The 18,044-nt window shown below is 49.5% G+C and overlaps 7 protein-coding genes across 7 annotated transcripts; 4 read left to right on the top strand and 3 right to left on the bottom strand.

Moving 5' to 3' along the window:
• Positions 1–845: 845 nt before the first annotated feature.
• TrAtP1_003854 (uncharacterized protein) lies at positions 846–2,396 on the bottom strand (the record flags this gene model as incomplete). The annotated part of the gene is made up of 3 exons (XM_014083544.2): positions 1,847–2,396; positions 1,428–1,789; positions 846–1,365 (listed from the first exon to the last, which is right to left on the bottom strand). The coding sequence occupies exons 1-3, from the start codon at positions 2,117–2,119 to the stop codon at positions 846–848; spliced, it is 1,155 nt and encodes a 384-aa protein (XP_013939019.2). The 5' UTR covers positions 2,120–2,396.
• Positions 2,397–4,730: 2,334 nt separating this feature from the next.
• Positions 4,731–6,976, top strand: TrAtP1_003853 (uncharacterized protein). The gene is made up of 2 exons (XM_014083490.2): positions 4,731–5,500; positions 5,581–6,976. The coding sequence occupies exons 1-2, from the start codon at positions 5,345–5,347 to the stop codon at positions 6,775–6,777; spliced, it is 1,353 nt and encodes a 450-aa protein (XP_013938965.1). The 5' UTR covers positions 4,731–5,344; the 3' UTR covers positions 6,778–6,976.
• Positions 6,977–7,253: 277 nt separating this feature from the next.
• Positions 7,254–9,367, top strand: TrAtP1_003852 (uncharacterized protein). The gene is made up of 2 exons (XM_014083543.2): positions 7,254–8,424; positions 8,502–9,367. Exons 1-2 carry the CDS (start codon positions 7,520–7,522, stop codon positions 8,896–8,898), a joined length of 1,302 nt encoding a protein of 433 aa, XP_013939018.2. The 5' UTR covers positions 7,254–7,519; the 3' UTR covers positions 8,899–9,367.
• An 88-nt stretch (positions 9,368–9,455) lies between these two features.
• TrAtP1_003851 (uncharacterized protein) lies at positions 9,456–10,333 on the top strand (the record flags this gene model as incomplete). Its single annotated transcript, XM_066112052.1, has 2 exons — positions 9,456–9,531; positions 9,691–10,333. A coding segment is annotated over exon 2 (490 nt), but the record flags the coding sequence as incomplete, so codon positions are not given.
• Positions 10,334–10,631: 298 nt separating this feature from the next.
• TrAtP1_003850 (uncharacterized protein) lies at positions 10,632–11,415 on the top strand (the record flags this gene model as incomplete). The annotated part of the gene is made up of 3 exons (XM_014083542.2): positions 10,632–10,658; positions 10,721–10,834; positions 10,918–11,415. 3 exons carry the CDS (start codon positions 10,632–10,634, stop codon positions 11,374–11,376), a joined length of 600 nt encoding a protein of 199 aa, XP_013939017.2. The 3' UTR covers positions 11,377–11,415.
• Positions 11,416–11,448: 33 nt separating this feature from the next.
• On the bottom strand, positions 11,449–15,913 carry TrAtP1_003849 (uncharacterized protein). Its single transcript, XM_014083541.2, has 2 exons — positions 15,509–15,913; positions 11,449–15,450 (listed from the first exon to the last, which is right to left on the bottom strand). Exons 1-2 carry the CDS (start codon positions 15,767–15,769, stop codon positions 11,899–11,901), a joined length of 3,813 nt encoding a protein of 1,270 aa, XP_013939016.2. The 5' UTR covers positions 15,770–15,913; the 3' UTR covers positions 11,449–11,898.
• Positions 15,914–16,338: 425 nt separating this feature from the next.
• TrAtP1_003848 (uncharacterized protein) lies at positions 16,339–17,606 on the bottom strand (the record flags this gene model as incomplete). The annotated part of the gene is made up of 2 exons (XM_066112051.1): positions 16,339–17,437; positions 17,494–17,606. The coding sequence occupies 2 exons, from the start codon at positions 17,604–17,606 to the stop codon at positions 16,339–16,341; spliced, it is 1,212 nt and encodes a 403-aa protein (XP_065968134.1).
• Between the last annotated feature and the right edge of the window lie 438 nt (positions 17,607–18,044).

The following is an 18,044-nucleotide window of genomic DNA, read 5'->3' as shown; positions in this document are numbered from 1 at the left end:
CCTATTGACTGCTGAGTCTCCAGAGAATGGCATCCCCCAGAGCGAACCAGGAATCCTAAAAAGAGGCAAAGTGGCTAGTAGCCAAAGAATAATAAGATGACTGCCATTAATGTGGTAGTGTTGTGTTGTTGTGGGAATAAAAAGTCAAAGAGAGAAATGGTAAGCGATGTTCATCTTAAATATTGCGGCTAGAGGTTATTCCTTCCATCAATACAAATTCCTTTTATCTCTACAAACTCCTTCCATCTTTACAAACTCCTCGAACCTTCTATATCTGATAATCGACCATCTACTGTTTGTGGAGTCTCTTTCTCTGGGCGGAATCAGAATGGAAGAAAATCCGCGCATACAATAACTTCAGCTCAAGATCAGCAGGCTAATAGTAGTCTTGTGATTACTTCAGTCGTTTCTTTTATAATCTCCGGCGTAGTTATTCCAGATGCTCCATCTACTCTATAGGAAACGGCGGTTAACATCACCATATGCACAGGACCGTATCCCTGCTGGGTTGTTCCTCACTGCAACTGGCTGTAGGAATTGCGAGCCCTGTAGGTGCTTAATGATGGGATAAAGGAGCGCACTGTAGTGCATACAAGTGTATGATGAATGATACATAACTTCGTATTACAATATCCTGTATTGTGTGAAAATAAAATATATATACACACAGCATCTGTGTGTGATGTAGAGTCGCTTCCTCCTTAGATATATATAAATACAATAAAATATGTGATATGCAAATATTATATGCAAATGTTATATGCAAAAAATGTTATGTTCATCAACGCTCTACCGAGCATCATTAAGCGTCCCATGCATCCGTCATATAGTCTCTCGATAACGCGCTATGCGCCGTTCTGAACAAGCAAGTTGACAGTGCTCTCAGGTACGCCTTTGATGGCGCCTTTGAGAGCAGAAGAAGAAATGGTACCACAAAGGCCGCCAATCTTCTGGCCCAGGCCGAGAAGATAGGCACCCAGACCTGCTACGTGCGGAGAGGCCATTGAGGTACCAGACATGACCTTGGTGAGGTTTCCAGGCCAAGAAGAAGTAATGTTTGTGCCGGGAGCAAGGATATCGACAGCTGAGCCTCTGTTGGAGTAGAGAGCAAAAGTATCGTTCCTATCAGTGGCACCAACCGTGCAAACCGCAGGGACGCAGGCAGGCGAAAAATCAGCTGCGTCGAGGGCATCGTTGCCGGCGGCCGCGGCAAGGAAGAGCCCGGCATTTGTGATGGAGATGGCGGCTTGGTTGACGGCATCGGTCTTGATGCCGCCCAGGGACATGTTGACCACAATGCCCTTGGGGCAGTGCTGGCTGGATGCGTTCTTGGCGACGTAGTCCATGCCGGCAATGATAACAGAGCTATTGTAAGAGGTATTGTTAGCACATGAAACATGTCGATTTGAGGAATTAAGGATACATACTTGTTGCCCTGGCCATTGACATCAAGGACCTTGACGGCGAAGAGACTGGCCTTTTTGGCGACTCCGAATGTCTTGCCCGCAATGATTCCAGAGACGTGAGTTCCATGGCCAAACAAGTCTGCGTCGGAGCCATCGCCAACAAAATTTTCCAGAAACTTTGCTCGGCCTTCGAATTCAGGGTGGTGAACGTCGATTCCAGTGTCGATAACAAACGCACAGGTGCCCTCTCCGGCACTGGAATCATAAGAATACCTGGTGGTGTCCGGCTTTTTGTTGGAAATACGAGACAGGCCCCAGTCGGCACTGCCCTCAGTAACGATTGCTTTCGTACTGACAGTAGCATCTTGCTCAATGAAGTCGACCTGAGAGACTCGTTAATTTTCACTCTCATATTGGATCATGCTAACGTGGAGACTCACATTAGGATCGTTCTGCAGAATCTCAAGCTCCCCAGGCGTCAAGGAAGCTGCAAAGCCAGAGAAGCTGTGGGAATATCTGTGGGATGCGCCAGCGCTGACCCCAGAAAGAGCAGATTCAACTGCCGAGACCTGAGCTTCTGTCTTCATCTTGACAATGTATCTGCCCTCCAAGACCTGAGCACCGCGGGGAACCAATACTGGCGCCGGGCTGGCTCGCCTTGAGGGGGCAGCCATTGCTAGAGGCAGGAAGGCTAGAAGAGAAGAAACTCGCATATTTGGTGCTTGATGCTGCTATTGTAGACAAAGACTAATCATAAATGAAACATGGAAGAGCAGGTTTTGCACGAGGGGATAATGTCCTTCCTTTATCCTCAAAGATTCTCTATCCAAAGTGGTGAGGGAGGATCGGTACCGGCAACAACTCCACAGCGCTACACCTCGGAAACAGTCAATTCTATCGCCTTCCAAGCCATTGTATCCATATATGGTCCACTGCCCATCAGCTCTTGAAACTGCGTTGCCCAGTTTCGACCCATCGACAGTATCCAACAGGCCAATTAGCAAACCCAGGAACTGACCTGAAGCCAGCCGATCTTTCAGGTGGTGGCAAAGGCCGGATGTTCGCCAACAGGCACAGATCTCAGGTCCGCTACTTAGTGGTACGATAATATTGGCGCCTCAGAAGCAGCCATAAAGTCAAATCGCCCTATTCAGCAATTTATTGGACTGTGAGGTGCGCACAGTGGGGGGGGGGGGGGGGTGCCTTTGTCGAGATGCTAAGAGTTTTCAAAGGCGTACAGAGTTTTAACTGAGTCAAATGGTGGCGTTAGCAATCCGAGGCGCAAACCACTTTTTGGCTGCTCCATCTGCTCCATATAAGCAGGCGAGTGCTCGGTTGATCCGCAATTGAGAGGTTTAACAGCTCGTAAGACCCGTTATGATGAAACAGAGCGAATTTTGGCATCTTGTTTGCTATCTTGACGTGGACGTTGACGTTGACATGTTTGCGAGTTTGTTTCACAATCTCATGTATATATATATCAACGTACACGCAGTGAAACGGCAATGTGCAAAGACAAAGACGATCTTTTACTGCTTGTAGCATTAGTCCAACCACTTTTCAGCAGTAGCAAGGAACAGATGTTTTAGCTTCAACTCAATTCTCTGCGAATCCTTGCAGCGGCCATGTGATGTGGCTTCGCATCTGGTCCCGCCACCTCATCGGTTTGCCAAGACGGGATGATTAATGAATCGTTTCGAGTGATCATCTCAGAGCTACACTAGCTCATCTACGGATGTTCACCGGGATGTCGCAGCTTGCCAAAGCGGATTCTGTGCAGCGAATATGAGGAGACGCGCTCCTCAAAAAGGCATGTGACTGCAACGCTTGGGAGAAGCTTAACCCATAAGGCGGGGTTGCGTGCGGAGACGAATGGTTAGTCCTTGGGAGCAAGACAGTGGTATTCTCAGCTAAGGAGATGGAATATATTCTCCGGGCAGTAGCGGGGAGTTTCTACTTATGATGACGACGAGGTCAGAAGGTATTCCAAATGAGTCGGGCAGTGTGGAGCAATGCCCATAGTATCCAGAGACACAGGAATGTGAAATAAGGATAGATGTATGTGGAAAGAAATTGTAATTGCAAATATCTGAAGATAAATGGGTGAGAACCGCTTTTCACCAACAATCATCAACCCAAGTACTGCATGCACTAGGGGTCTCGTTTCGAGTTAGAGATGAGAGAATGTACAAGTATAGGCATTGTACATACTCTTCTACTGACTGGGGTGAAAATTTTATCCAGTAATGTTTCAAGTACTCTAATGTATTGTAAACGTCTGGTCTAAGCTAGCAATTACATTCGTAAGCACGGCACAAGACAAGGTGATCAGGGAGACACAAGGCAATATGAGATGGAACAGCAAACAGGGGATTAACTGGGAAGCATGAAAAATAGGGAATGTTATATTATCACACGACTTTCTAATTACGCACATTATACCTGGACCGTACATTCTACTATCCAAATAACTTTCTACAGGTGCTATTGCATATGTTGTTTTAGAATTACTACCACATCTGTTTCTTCTACTACCTACGACTAGCACTCCTGATACTTCACTGCAGCTAATATTCTACAACATCTAGCATTTTTACCGCATTTGTTGCTTGTACAACTCCTTGTATTGCTTTTAATGTTTTTTCGATCTGCTTGGCAGGGGTGCGTTAACATCTAGTAAAAAAAATTTCTGCTTTTACCATGTACTCTATAACACAACGGGGCTCTTTGATAGTTTTTGTGCTCTCATCCCAAGTTGTGTGTTTGATGTTCTGACATGCAGTCCCTATTGCTGTTGCTCCCGCCTTGGCATCCTATCGTTCTCAACCCTCAACAGTTCACAGCCAGAAAAGCCGTCGGAAAAATACATGTACGCTTTCCCCGTTTTCAGCTACAGTGGAGTGAACCTCTGCTAAGTTTGAACGCCATAAGCCACTCAAATCCGACGGTTCGAAACAATCAGAAACGAAAAAAAATCGTTCTATTAGAAGTTGCAGAAAGAATAATGAGGCTCAAAAATTTTCTCATCTCCAAGTCGATAGTGTGCATCTACTCCCCTGGTCATGACAAGCCACCCATCAATTAATCAGGCACGAGCTGTATGCATGTCTCCTCTTCCACATACACAAGCAATCATCGTGTTTAGCAAAGGCTCTCGGGCTTTTATGCCGAGCAAACCACGAAAAGCGCCATCGCGATGCGGGGGCGGGGATGAGGGGCTTCTCCGATAGAATGCCGAACCCCTCCATATCAGATATTGAGGCTGTATACCGTGATATGTGCGGTATATGTACCTATGCTTCGTAGCAATATTTTGCCAACGAGTGGACTCAGATGATTACTTCTATTGACTAAATTGAGTGATCAATCAACTGCTGAGATAACTAGCTCAACCATTGCAAGCAAAAAATTAAATCCATATCGAGGTCAGTTGCGTGACGAGGACTCTCATTCAACCAGACGCGCGCGAATCAAATTACCCCAAAACTCAGCCCCTCAGGAACTATGTCATGAGTTCCAGTCTTTTTCCACGATTTGCTTTGCGCGGTTCCACTCCTCAGCCAATTGCCTCTCGGTCTAGATTGCAGCGAGGTGCATGGCCCGTTGAAAACCGCTGAAGAAGACGTTCGGTTGTTTGAATTCCACCAATAATCGGGCATAAAGAGCCGGCGAGGCGTACGGTAAACCATTTGCGGCCACGTATTCTCCGTCGCGTATATCCACGATGATGCTACTCGTGGGGGACTCGTTAATAGAGGCACTATTTGAATCCTTAAAGGGTCAGCGTCAGCGAAATCGGCTTTGTAGTAGAGCAGCAAGTAGAGCAATAAATACCCTTTGGCGATCGCGACGTGGGTGAGGCCATTCATCATACCTTTGACAAACTCTACAATCTCTTCTCCAGCTATTACTTCCAAGCACACATCATATACCCCAAAATGTCGGAAGTTACCATCACCGGCTTCAAGAGTCGCGATGTGCGATTCCCAACATCGCTCGACAAGACAGGCTCGGATGCAATGAATGCTGCGGGAGACTACTCAGCGGCGTACTGCATTCTCGAGACTGATTCAAAATACAGCGGCCATGGCATGGTGAGTGCTTCTTTAAGCAGTTTAGCTCCCGTCATCCATGCGCTCTGCGATCGCTAATAGCCTGCCTGTTTGATGATTAGACATTCACCATTGGCCGCGGAAACGACATCGTCTGCGCCGCTATCCTCCACGTTGCCGATCGCCTCAAGGGCAAGACACTCTCATCACTCGTGGCCGACTGGGGAAAGACATGGCGGTATCTCGTCAACGACAGCCAGCTGCGGTGGATTGGCCCCGAAAAGGGCGTCATCCACCTTGCGCTCGGCGCCGTCGTCAACGCAGTCTGGGATCTGTGGGCAAAGACGCTCAACAAGCCCGTCTGGCGCATCGTCGCCGACATGACGCCAGAGGAATACGTCCGATGCATTGATTTCCGCTACATCACCGACGCCATCACCCCCGAGGAAGCCATCGAGATGCTGCGCGAGCAGGAGCCCGGCAAGGCCAAGCGCATTGAAGAGGCGCTCCAGAACCGAGCTGTGCCTGCTTACACAACAAGTGCGGGATGGCTGGGATACGGAGAAGAGAAGATGAAGCAGCTTCTGAGAGACACCCTTGCCGAGGGATACAGGCACTTCAAGGTCAAGGTTGGCGGAAACGTCGAGGAGGACAAGAGGCGCCTGAGAATCGCACGAGAAATCCTCGGCTTCGACAAGGGCAACGTCCTCATGGTCGATGCCAACCAGGTCTGGTCCGTCCCCGAGGCAATCGAGTACATGAAGGAGCTCAGCGAGTTCAAGCCCTGGTTCATCGAAGAGCCAACCTCTCCAGACGACGTCATGGGCCACAAGGCCGTTCGGGAAGCTCTCAAGCCGTACGGCATTGGCGTCGCCACGGGTGAAATGTGCCAGAACCGGGTCATGTTCAAGCAGCTGCTCATGACCGGCGCCATTGACATCTGCCAGATCGATGCCTGCCGCCTGGGCGGTGTGAATGAGGCTCTGGCTGTTATGCTCATGGCCAAGAAGTTCAAGGTGCCCATTGTACCTCACTCTGGCGGTGTTGGCCTTCCCGAATATACTCAGCACTTGAGCACAATCGACTACGTAGTCGTCAGCGGCAAGCTCTCCGTCTTAGAGTTTGTTGACCACCTCCACGAGCACTTCTTGCATCCCTCCGTCATCAAGGATGGATATTACCAGACGCCGACTGAAGCTGGATACAGCGTCGAGATGAAGCCGGAAAGCATGGACCGATACTCATATCCCGGTGAGAAGGGAGTGAGTTGGTGGACGACTGATGAGGCCCTACCTATCCTGACTGGCGAAAAATATTAAGAGGATGAGGGAAGAAATGACGACGAAATGAGAAGAAATATCTTGTACTAATACCTTATTTATCTACTCCCCTAGAGATGCAAGCTCGCATTTATACCTAGAGCAGATGGGCCATGCAGGGCAGGAATTCACCATAGATGAGTAAATAGCCAGCGGATGATGCGCATAAAACATACAAATTATATGCACCCTTATCTACAAGATCAAATTTTACAAGTCTACATGTACTGTTTCTAGTGCCAGGGTGATTTTATGTGATGCTGCGCGCCCATCTAGAATCTTGGTGCTGGTATGAGGTGTTGAAGCTACCAGAAATAATGTACCCGTCTAACAGTCTTACTGGGGGTAAAAGTACCTTCAAAGCCCAGCCCGGCGAAATCTCCGCTCAAGAACACTAGAGTTACACGATTACAGCTCCCAGCCATTCAACTGGTACTAAATATTCGCTAAGCCGCCCATAGACCAGTAAACTCCAACTGCACTCACGTATTCAGAATCAACATGCGATTCACCTTCAATGCCTGCCTCATCCACTTCATGCCAGACCTACAACTTGTCTGCACTCTCTCTACCCTGATTCAATTTTCTTCAAAAATGCTCTGCTGATGCCAATTCCGGGACCACCCAAAGCAAACTGAGCTGCACGCACCCAGTCGATGTGAATCCACTCAAGCAAATAGTCTAAAGCATCAAAGCCAAAAAGCCACCATCATCCAGCGCCCATCCCTCAACGACAGCAAAGATGGGCCTTATATCTCATAAAACCTCGCCCACTTACTCTTTATTTACCGTCTTTACCGCTTGGAAGGCCTTCTTGCTCTCCATCGCCCTCGGAACCTCCATCAGCCACGACTATGACACGTCAACGTCGCTCTTCTTCGAGCACCTGTACGGCGCTGGCGTCAACGCATCAGCCCTGGCAACCAAACTGACGCGATGGGATGCGCTGTACTTCATGCAGGCTGCGCATGAAGGTTACACGTACGAGCAGCAATGGGCGTTTGGGGCGGCGCTGCCCGTTGCCGTCGATGGCATCCTCAGGCCGCTCAGGGGGCTGCACCTGGTTGGCGATGGCGCCCTCGAGCCGGTCGTGGCCATCCTTTTCGCAAACTTGGCGCATCTTGCCGCCGTGCTGGCTCTCCACCGGCTCACTCTCGTCCTTTTCAACAGCAAAAGACTGGCCTACGTGGCGGCCGTCTTGCACGTTCTCTCGCCCGCCGGCCTCTTCCTCTCTGCCCCGTACGCGGAGAGCCCGTTTGCCTGCTTGTCCTTCGCCGGCAACTTGCTTTTTGCAATGGGTCTGCGGCCCAGCACTGCGACTTGGAAACGGATGCTGGCCTTTCTTGGCGCCGGAGTCTCCTTTGGACTGTCCACTGCCTTTAGGAGCAACGGCCTGGTCAGCGGTCTCCTGTTCGCGGTGCAAGCGGTCCAATCTCTGCTCGACTTTTTCCGCCACCCGAGCGTCTCCAGACTGACGCTTCTGGCTTCTTTAATCATTGGTGGCCTCTTCATCGCGGCGGGGAGTGCGGTTCCGCAGACGGTGGCGTGGTACAGGTACTGCAATGTTGGCTCCATTGACGCCGAGCCAAGGCCGTGGTGCCAGCGTCTGGTACCCAGTATCTTTACCTTTGTACAGGCACACTACTGGTAAGATGATGATGCTGCTTGTACTTGTACAACCACAGACGCGTCCGGAGTTTCCATGGCTTACACTAGTTCTTTAGGAATAATGGGTTTTTGAAGTATTGGACCCCAAACCAGCTGCCACTCTTCCTGCTGGCCAGCCCCATGCTCGCAATTCTGCTCAAGTCGGGGCTCGATTTTAGTTTTAACCTAACCCATGGCCTTGGTAGAACTGTGCCGGTGCCATCGGAGACGTTTCGCGCGTTTGTGATTACATTGGCCATGATCCAAACGTTGATTGCGACCTTGGCCATTACCAACTTCCACGTGCAGATTATCAGTCGGCTGTCATCTGGCTATCCCATATGGTATTGGTGGCTGGCAGGTAGCCTGAGTAGCGACAGGTCTCAAAAGCTCGCCTCACGGATTGTTGTATTCATGGTTATGTATGCCAGTATCCAGGGTGGCTTATTTGCATCCTTTCTTCCGCCCGCATAGAGACCTCGATTGGTCTACCTTTTCTATGCAGCTCTTTCTATCCACATCCGTGTAACAATCTGCCTGCCAACAGCCTATATACATTGTCATCATGCAAGCGGCCATAACTCTGCAACTAAATCTTTCTTCTTTTTTTTCCCCCGTTCTTTTCTATACTCCAAGAAAACGATCTCCAAGCACCTGCCTAGTATTGCACACACGTTACAGAAGTGCTTTCTCTTAATGATAAACGCCTACTGAACAGTCACAATGTGAACCGTGAATAACACTACTGGGCTACCATCAATCACTTACGCATGCAAACAGCTGCCTCGCGCGTTGACATCGGATGCCTACATTTACTGTCGTGATTCGGGGCCAGTTACCAGCAGCCTATTCCGCATCCATCACTCCTTGGCCACAAAACGGGCAGTCCATCTGTTCATTGTTTTCAATTATACTAGGAAAGTTATACACCGCCAAATTTTGCTACCGCTTGTGCATTTAATCTCCAACAAAGTTGTCCAACTCTTGGCCAGTGCACATATATAAAAGGCCACGGGGCTCTCATGCTTCTTTGTTTACATGATCCAAGCCCATGTAATACTTGTTTCGGAAGATTTTAATAATCCAAGACTAATTAAATCCCCAGCCGTAAGTTGCTGCCAGTCTGTGTAACAACAGCACGGATAAGCTTTGTTCATTGTCAACCAAGTTGCAACGTGCACCCCGAAACCTATGCCATTTTTGGGTTTGAACAAAGCACAATTTCGTTTGTTCCATTGCGTATATTCTAACAATGAAATAAAAAAGGAAATATTCCGAGTACTACTACCTAGTACTTATACGTGGTTACCAGCCACGTCAACATCCTATTACAACCACGGCAGCCATCATCAGCCTTTCCATAGGTAGAGAGACAGTATCCCCAACAAGCCCGCAGAATCGCATCTCAAAACAGAAATCATGACAGCCGACAGCGACCATGAAGCCTCACTTGCAGAGGCCATGACAAACCTCTTGCAGGAGAAGACGGCCCTGGACACGCCCGATGCCCCCAGCGTAGATCTTGCGGCCGAAAACGATGTGAAGCTCTGGCTCCAGCATACCGGATTCTTCGATGTCGAGCACCGCCAAAAAGTTCTGGGCGCACTGCGACAGCTGAAAGCCCTAGATGAACAGCGCCAGAAGATCATCTCGGAGATTCACCACACCACGCCTTATGTTGTGCCTCCATCGACTCCCGTCTTCTCTCAGAGCCAGAGCCAGAGCCAGAGCGTCTACTCGCCATCTCCGTACTCAGCTCAGAAGCCGAGTCCATTGGCTCTCGGCCGTTTGGGAGACTATGCGAATCTCGCGGGATATCATGTTGCGGGTGCCCAAAGCGCCGGAGAGCTCTGTGGCTCTGAGCCCTCTTTGGTCAATAAAGGAGCCGACTCAGAGTCTGCGTATTCGGCATTTGGGAATGGATCGCTGTCTAGTCAACAGCACGATATGCCTGCTCCCGACTGCTCTGTCAAAGAAGGACAACGAAGTGGTGATGATGCTGATTTGGAGAATCAAAATAAGCAATCATCGTCAAAGGGGTCGATTGTCGTCGAAGCAAGCGACACCGACGCATGGCCCGACGAGGCCGCTCAGCCCTCGACACCTACACAAGGTATTTCAAACATTTATGCCAAAGGGACTCAAAGCGACCCTCGTTGACAAAATCAATAGAAGCACGATTCTTCTTAGTCAAGTCTTTCAACTCGATGAACGTTGAAATGGCCCAGCGAGACGTAAGTACCCTGCATATCACGCTCGCTCCCACAAGTCTACACGTAACTAACACTTTCACCAGGGACTATGGATCACAAAAGCTGAAAACGGCCCCATGCTAAGCTTCGCCTTTAAACAATGCAAAACCGTCTATCTCATCTTCTCCATCAACAAGTCAAAGGCATTCCAAGGCTATGTAAATCCAGTCCCCTCATGTTTTTTTTACCACAAAAACCTCGTCCCTCAAAATCTAATTGACTGTTTTAACACATTCCGCAGGCTCGCATGACCACGGCCCCTGATCCCAACATCGCCCCAGCCAAATGGATGAGCAACATCAGCTGGAAAGCCAGCCACCCCTTCCGCATTGAGTGGCTCAACACTCGCCGCACCGCCTTCTGGACGCTGGGAGACCTTAAAAATGCCTTTAATGACCACGCCCCTGTCTTTGTCGGTAGAGACGGCCAGGAATATCCCGAAGACTGCGGGCGCAAGATTCTAGAGGTATTGGATTCAGGTTTGGAAGAGACTAAGAGTGGCGGTGATTCTCCCAAGGCAGCTCCGGCTTCCCCGTGGGCAACTCCGGCTAGCCCGCGTTCACATGCAAAGTCTGGCAAGACGGAGGCTTTGAGTTGGCGACGCGAAGAACCGTCCGGCTGGCGCTGGGATGAAACGGCCCCTGCTCATACGTGTTCTGAGGTGGCGGATGACATGCCCTTGATAGAGATAGAGTACTGACATTCCATACCTATTGTGAGATACTGATACAGATAGACATACAGATAGACATTAAGGTTCAGTTTGCAAATGGTCAAAATTCTGATTTGTGCGTGAGCCCCTAGATACAAAAGTAAACAATCGGGCTTGCTGGGACAGTTTGCACAAATAGTATTTCTATAAAACCAGATTTATAACGCACAATACCTAGTGCCATTTGTTTAATTATGAAGCCAAACTTGTATACCAATCACCAAGACGAGCAAAAAGAAAAGAAAACCCAGGAGTTGAAAACAATCTCAGTTATGCAAACTTCGAATACATTCCGATTCACCCAGTTATACTCCGTGTATGTTCCCATTATTACATCCTAGCAGATTATCGCAAGACTTCCAGCGCACCATACTCCAGTTAATTTAATGAAACGTTTCTTCTTTCGAGCCAAGAAAAAATTAGCAGCCTATTCTTCGTCATAGATAGGACAGTGAAGCACCGTCATCTGAAGATTTGTTCAACGTCAACGATATCAGCACAAGGTTTGGACTAATAGTCATCCTCGGAGTCGCTGTTATCGTGGATCCTAATTGCCCGCCAGCGTCTATCAGTCAAATCCTGAGCAGCAGTGCCCTCGCTCTCAGGGTCGACATAGCCTTCACCTCCACCGATGCTCAACGCAACTGGCAAAAACACCAGAGCGTGAAGAGCAGCAAAGACGACAAGCGCCAACCAAACTCGGAAGTAGTAGATTTCGAAAATCTTTGACCTTGTGAATGCAAGTACCCCAACGCCCAAGAATTTTGTAACCGTGATACCCGAGAACACCGATCCGCCAACGTTTACCAATGCTGTCCAAGCACGGGCATCTCGTCCATTAGCATTAAAGCTGTTCTCCATGACCGTCCGTGAGGGGAACATGAAGGCTCGCGCAATGTGCGCACAAAACTCCACCGAAATTCCAACGCAAATAATGAGATTCACTAGGGAAACGGCATTCAAGGAGACGTTGAACACCACCATTGCGCCCATGATATCCACAACACTCATTATGACTGTCAAGGTCACAATAGCTGATGTCCGTACGGAACCCAACAGGAACGACGCAATGACGAAGATGACGCCAACGGCAGCGCCCAAAAGGCCTCCTGTCAGTGGGATGATGCTAAGGTATTGATCAAAGAAGATATAGAAAACGCTGTAGGGGAAAACGTCTGCTCCAGTTGCTTTTGTAATGTCCGACGCGATGCGGCGTGCTGAGGAGTAGGCTTTGATAAAGTCTTCCTGGCTGCGAAGGCGAGTATGAGCGGTTCTGAAATGACTGGCTTTAACATGTGCCGCTTCGCTGTCCAAGACTACTGCATCTCCGTAGGAAGCTTGACCACCCAATGGGCACACGTCATCAGTCTTTGCTGCGAGGAACTTTTGAAGGTAGTGAATGAATTCGTCATCTTCAGGCATTCCATAGAGTGAAGTATTCCACGCCGGCTGACGGTCTGCAAAGCAAGTCGAACCGTGCTCAATGCAGCATTGATCATAGATGGGGTTCAACCAGAGGAAGTAGTCATCAATCCAGCTTGCTGCCGGGGACATGATGTACGAAATGTCGGATCGCTGCCTTTCGAGCTCCAGAGTATTTGTCAACGAGAAGGGCTGGCAAGTGGTGAATCTTGAGCACATCGCTTGCTGCTCTTGGCGCTGGGATGCGTCGACTCCACGGGTAACAAAATAAACCGGAGGTCCAGTCTCAAGGTAGTCGTAGAGGTCGTTGAAATATGGAATCAAATAAGATCCATCGGGAATAGCGACGCGCTGGTCTAGTCCGAGCTGGATACCTGGCAGCAAGGCAATGGCAGCCGCTAAGAGACCGAGGAAGACAGCAACAACGGCGACCTTGGTCTGCTTGCGTAAGAGGCTGGGAGCATAAGTGTTTCGAATGAATATTTGCAGATAGCTTTCTTCATCGGCATCAGACGCCCTACCGGTAGACGGATAGCCGTTGGTCCCATTGAGATTGATCCTAGCCTTCTTGACCTGCCACCACGGCCAAAGTTCGCATCGATGATCCTCTACCCTCATCTGGTTCAAGGCCAAGAAAGATACAAACATGGTCATCTGAAGAACAGCATTGATGAGAACCGCGCCGGCGGCATAAGCAGCAAAGTTTCGGACAGCAGGCATGCCAACCGCAGAGCCGAGAGCAAATGCAAACGTTTCAGTCAAGGCGGAGAAAAGGATAGAAGGTCCCATACGGCCCAGGGCTCGAGAAACTCTCTCTTCCACCATCTGGTCAGGGAAGTTGATGTTGACTCTTTCCAGCTCGTGAACAATGAGAAAGATGTTATCAACGCCGACGGCCAAGACGATGAACGGGATTACTTCAACGATGATGAGGGTGGCCTTCAGGCCAACCCACGAGAAGAAACCAATGGAAGCAGAAATAGACATGAGGACAATCGCAATGCCAGCAAGGCCCAAAGTGACCTTTGATTCAACCAACAACAGTGCCGGATTTCCAAACAAGTGCTTCAAAGGCGTGCCGAGCGCCAAGCATGCATAAATGAACATGACGATGTAGCTCACGACGACGATTTTGGCATCCGTATTTGTAGACTTGTTGAGCTCCTGCTCCAAGCTGATTTCCGTTGTGAATGACAATCGAAGGCCTCGGCTTTTAGCTTCCTCCTGTGCTTGGAGGAGTCGATCGCGGAGTGCATTTTCCCAGTCAATAGCGCGAAGAAGCGTATCAGAGTTCTCAGCGGCGTTGCTAACGACCCATGTGACTGTCATTGCTTGAGAGTCAACGACATCGTCTTCATAGCCGCCAAGGATCATAGTTGGCTCAATGGGCTGTCCAAATGCAGGTCGGCAGTCTACGGGCGATTTTGCGCAGCTGCGAAGGTCGTCCTTCCAATACTTGGAGTCAATGCCGCCTTTCGAGTACCAATACTGCGTAACAGATTGTATAACACAAGCATCGCCGGTAGGCTTGAAACAAACATCGTCAAGTGTACTGCCATACATGGAGCCTTGGAGTGCTTCAACGCTCTTTTCAATTTCCGCCCACCACTTCAACGTCTCATAGCTAAGAACAGGGCTGGGACCAGATGACTTGGTGTCGTTGACCAAGAAAATCTTTTCAGCTCGGAAAAAGGGGCCAAAGTTGGAGTCGAAATATTCCTTCTCTTGAGCAGCTTCCGACGTCGGGCTGACCCAGAGTCGAGCAGGGTCTTGCTCTATATCAAACCGGAACCAGCCAGCACTCAAGATAGCAACGACCACCAAGCTCACACCTATGGTGAGGCTGGGGAACCTTGCAGACATGTTTCCTAGCTGGCGGAAAGCCTTGTCGCATCTATCGTTGAGCCAATAGCGTTTTGTTGGCTGGTCGCGCATAGCATCAGTAAGAATAGGTCCACCCTCGTCTTCGTCATCGCTGTGCGACGACTCGTGGAGTAGCCGAGTCCTTTCGACACGACGTTTCTGGTATTTAGCCCAGAAGATATGGCCAAAGACGGCGACGAAAAGTGCCAGCAGCAGAACACCGTATGTGAAGATGGATGCGAAAGAGAGACAAGGGAGCTTTCCCACTCGGCAAGACCCAGCTTCCTTTACATCAGGCAGTTTAGGGCATACTTCCGGGCAGTCGACACAAACACATCTATAAGCCGGATCCTCGTCGTTGCATTTCTTGGGCTTCGTCTGCAATGGCGCCATCCCAGGCTGGTCGTATTTTTCCGGGTAGTTGATCTGAATGGGCGAACCAACCAGCGGCTTCTTGTCGCCAAGAAACTTGAGCATATCGTGATAGTTCTTGGCTCCGCCGCCGATCAAGTCCATTGCCCTGCTGTTTGCGCCTCCGAACTTGACCTCCTTACAGCTATCATAGAGCCCTGAGCCGTGTTCCTCTGAAATCAATTGGTCAAGCTCAGTGACGAGTAGCTTGTTTCCCTTTTTCGCGACATCTGTAACATTTATAAAGGTCGATTGATCGGGAGAACACGTGAATTTACAAAACATGTTGAAAAAGTTCTCTTTGCAGGCAGGGCAGGATCCAATCAGAGTCCTTGGGGTGCCCATTTCGGATTTCAAAGCTTTGACCTTGAGGTGGGCATCAGCATCAAATCAACAGCTTCCTACAAGACAATTCAAGGCTTACTTGATCCAGGTTGCAGCAAACAGGTCCCTCGCTCCACTGGGAGCCGCAAAGCTCAACAAGCTCCTTTCGAAGGTCATCGTCCGGGTCTTCAGCAAGGCCGTTGTCGACGCATGGGAGCTCCTTGCCGAAAAAGCTCTGCTTTCCACACTGCCCTCGAAACGCGCATCGGCCCAGCTCGTGCTTTGGCGTATATGATTCCGCAGAGACGCTCGCCCCGAAGAGCAGGGCGGCAAGGCCAGACTGCAGCAGAGCCGAACGCATGGCGCCGACCTAGCCGATCGGCTCTCAAGAGGCTTGCTGAGACGAGCTTTCCAGCGCCTCGGTGATGCGAAGCTGAGCGACAGTGATGAGTCGTCTGGGAGGAAGAGTGGCGGGCTGGATGCGATGCTGCAGAGGTGTATGATTGCGTCACGATCTGGAGAGCGACGGGCGTAGCGGTAAGTGGGTAGATATAGTGCTTGGCACAGGCGCCAGATGTGGTGCCTGAGACGGTACGTATTTGCCTGGTTTAGGCAAGGTTCCGGGCACCTTGGGGGGCATGCTTAGCGCCGGGGTAATATCCATTAGGTCATGGGCAGAGGAGCAAAGGGAGCTGGAGCTCGAGGAGCTGGCTGCATGTGCTTTGTGCCATGTTAAAAGACAAGGTATAAGCATGGTGCTCATGCCAAGCACCAATAATATTCCGCAATGTTGCTGTTGTGAACAGTCGATAAGGATCATTATGCTTAAAAAATTGCATCATCGCGAAGCTTGGAACACCGGCATTGCGCGACCACCGACGTCAGCAGCCCGAGCAATCTATGCCATGTACCTGGCTTATGCTGGTATTATTATTTCAATTTAATAGTTCCAAGATTCTCATCCAACCAGTTTGAAACAGCTTGCTGGCCGAATTCATTAAGTTCCAAGTCTTCTCTTTCTTGCCCTACCTCGACGACCCGAATTCTGCGTTTCGGCTCTTCTGCCAGGTAATGCACGTCCTCCTCATATCTCGCTTTCTCCTTAAGCTCAAACCTAGCCAAACTGCGCCTCATCAAACTGGCAATTTCATCTGTTTGATTCTTAAATGTGTTCCTTTGGTCTCCGTCACTACTGCCTTTGAGTCCCATTTTTGGTCTTGGCTGCCGTGCCGGTGGTCCAGACGGTGCGTCATGTAAGAGGATGGTTTCAGGTATCTTCATCGTTGAGTCTCTAGGAGGGAACCCAAGATACGAGTTACGGGGTAGGACATTTTCCTTGGACTCGTCGCTCGCCTGCCCTTTCATATTGCGAATAATGCTGGCGAGCCGTGTAGATGTGTAGAATGATTCAGGTATAGATAGCCCCGGGTTGTGGAAGAAGAGGCTCGGGCTTGCGAAGGGGTCAAAGAGATTGGATGGCGTCTGAAACAGGGATACCAATTTTTGTTGCAGGGTATCAAGTCTGAAGTTGCCGTTTGTACGCCGCGAAAGACTTGCAACGTCCATCATGGACCTAATCATATTTATTCTGTGGCCTGGCAAGAACATGGTCCAGTTGTAGATGCCATTGTAGGCCGCGATGCCACGCACACAAAACTTTTTATTTGGACGTGACTCGGTCAATGAGAGAGACATGGCTAGGCCGGCGCCGAGATGAGATCCGTAGACGTAAATGCCTCCTCGGCCATTGTCTGGAGGCATCAGAGCTCTGGTTATCCACTGGTAAGCAAAAGCCACATCATGTATCGGCGTAGGCCAATCTAAAGAGCCGGCAAACTCGTGCTCTTCGCTGGCGGCATCTTGACTTGCGACATCGCGACGTTCAGTCTCCCATCGGTAGTTGATGCTTGCGACAGGCCAATCATACAAGAATTCCGGCAGCTGCTTTGCGCTGTTGGCACTCCCCGATGATGGAGGCAAGTGAAGAACCAGGAATTTTGTAGGTGAAAATTCGTCAACATTATACAAACTGCTGTAGGCGTTAGCGCTGAAGTCGCATCCCAAGGAGATTTTGTATTCACATACTCGATATCTACAAAGCCTCCAGAGCCACAAGGTACAGACACGCTCTTTCGAATATGAGGCCATCTTAGCACGCTGTAGTACCGGCGGCGAATAGCGGCCAGCGATGAAAACATGGCATAAGTTTAAGAATTTGCCCATGGGTTGATGATGCGCGAGCAATTGTGGGTGTCCATCAGGCCTCGCTTCTGCCTTGCTATGGCTGCTTGCTACCCTGCACCGTGCAGAAGAAACGAAGATTTTGGCAGCATTGGCTATATCATTTTGGTGTTACAATAGAGAGCTTCTAGGTTTTTCGAAGTCTTGACTGTGACTAGTTTTATCTCCGAAACAAATACCAATAAGAGATGGAGGGACACTCTGAGGCGGTGGCTGTTGAGAAAATATTGGGTTGGCATGCACGCCTCTAAGCTGGCACACCGAACCAACTGTGTGGGTAATATTCACTTGGTGCCTGACAAGATGGAGAACAAAAAACGGCTTCTAGTCTCATTGTTAACTTGCAGAAGCCCCTAAATTAGTGAGTCGTAGTTGTATTCCATACTGCTAAGGTA

Source organism: Trichoderma atroviride, chromosome 2 (genome assembly GCF_020647795.1).
Source record: "Trichoderma atroviride chromosome 2, complete sequence".
Taxonomy (NCBI): Eukaryota; Fungi; Ascomycota; class Sordariomycetes; order Hypocreales; family Hypocreaceae; genus Trichoderma; species Trichoderma atroviride.
The sequence above is the reverse complement of the archived record's forward strand: the minus strand, read 5'-3'. Positions and strand labels throughout refer to the sequence as shown.

Excerpts from the sequence above, each read along its gene's own strand:
- TrAtP1_003852 (XM_014083543.2), top strand. The coding sequence starts at position 7,520 with ATGGGCCTTATATCTCATAAAACCTCGCCCACTTACTCTTTATTTACC. Across the intron at positions 8,425-8,501 it reads TTTGTACAGGCACACTACTG|GAATAATGGGTTTTTGAAGT; the intron begins GTAAGATGATGA and ends CTAGTTCTTTAG.
- TrAtP1_003849 (XM_014083541.2), bottom strand. The coding sequence starts at position 15,769 with ATGCGTTCGGCTCTGCTGCAGTCTGGCCTTGCCGCCCTGCTCTTCGGG. Across the intron at positions 15,451-15,508 it reads TTTGCTGCAACCTGGATCAA|GTCAAAGCTTTGAAATCCGA; the intron begins GTAAGCCTTGAA and ends GCCCACCTCAAG.
- TrAtP1_003853 (XM_014083490.2), top strand. The coding sequence starts at position 5,345 with ATGTCGGAAGTTACCATCACCGGCTTCAAGAGTCGCGATGTGCGATTC. Across the intron at positions 5,501-5,580 it reads AATACAGCGGCCATGGCATG|ACATTCACCATTGGCCGCGG; the intron begins GTGAGTGCTTCT and ends TTTGATGATTAG.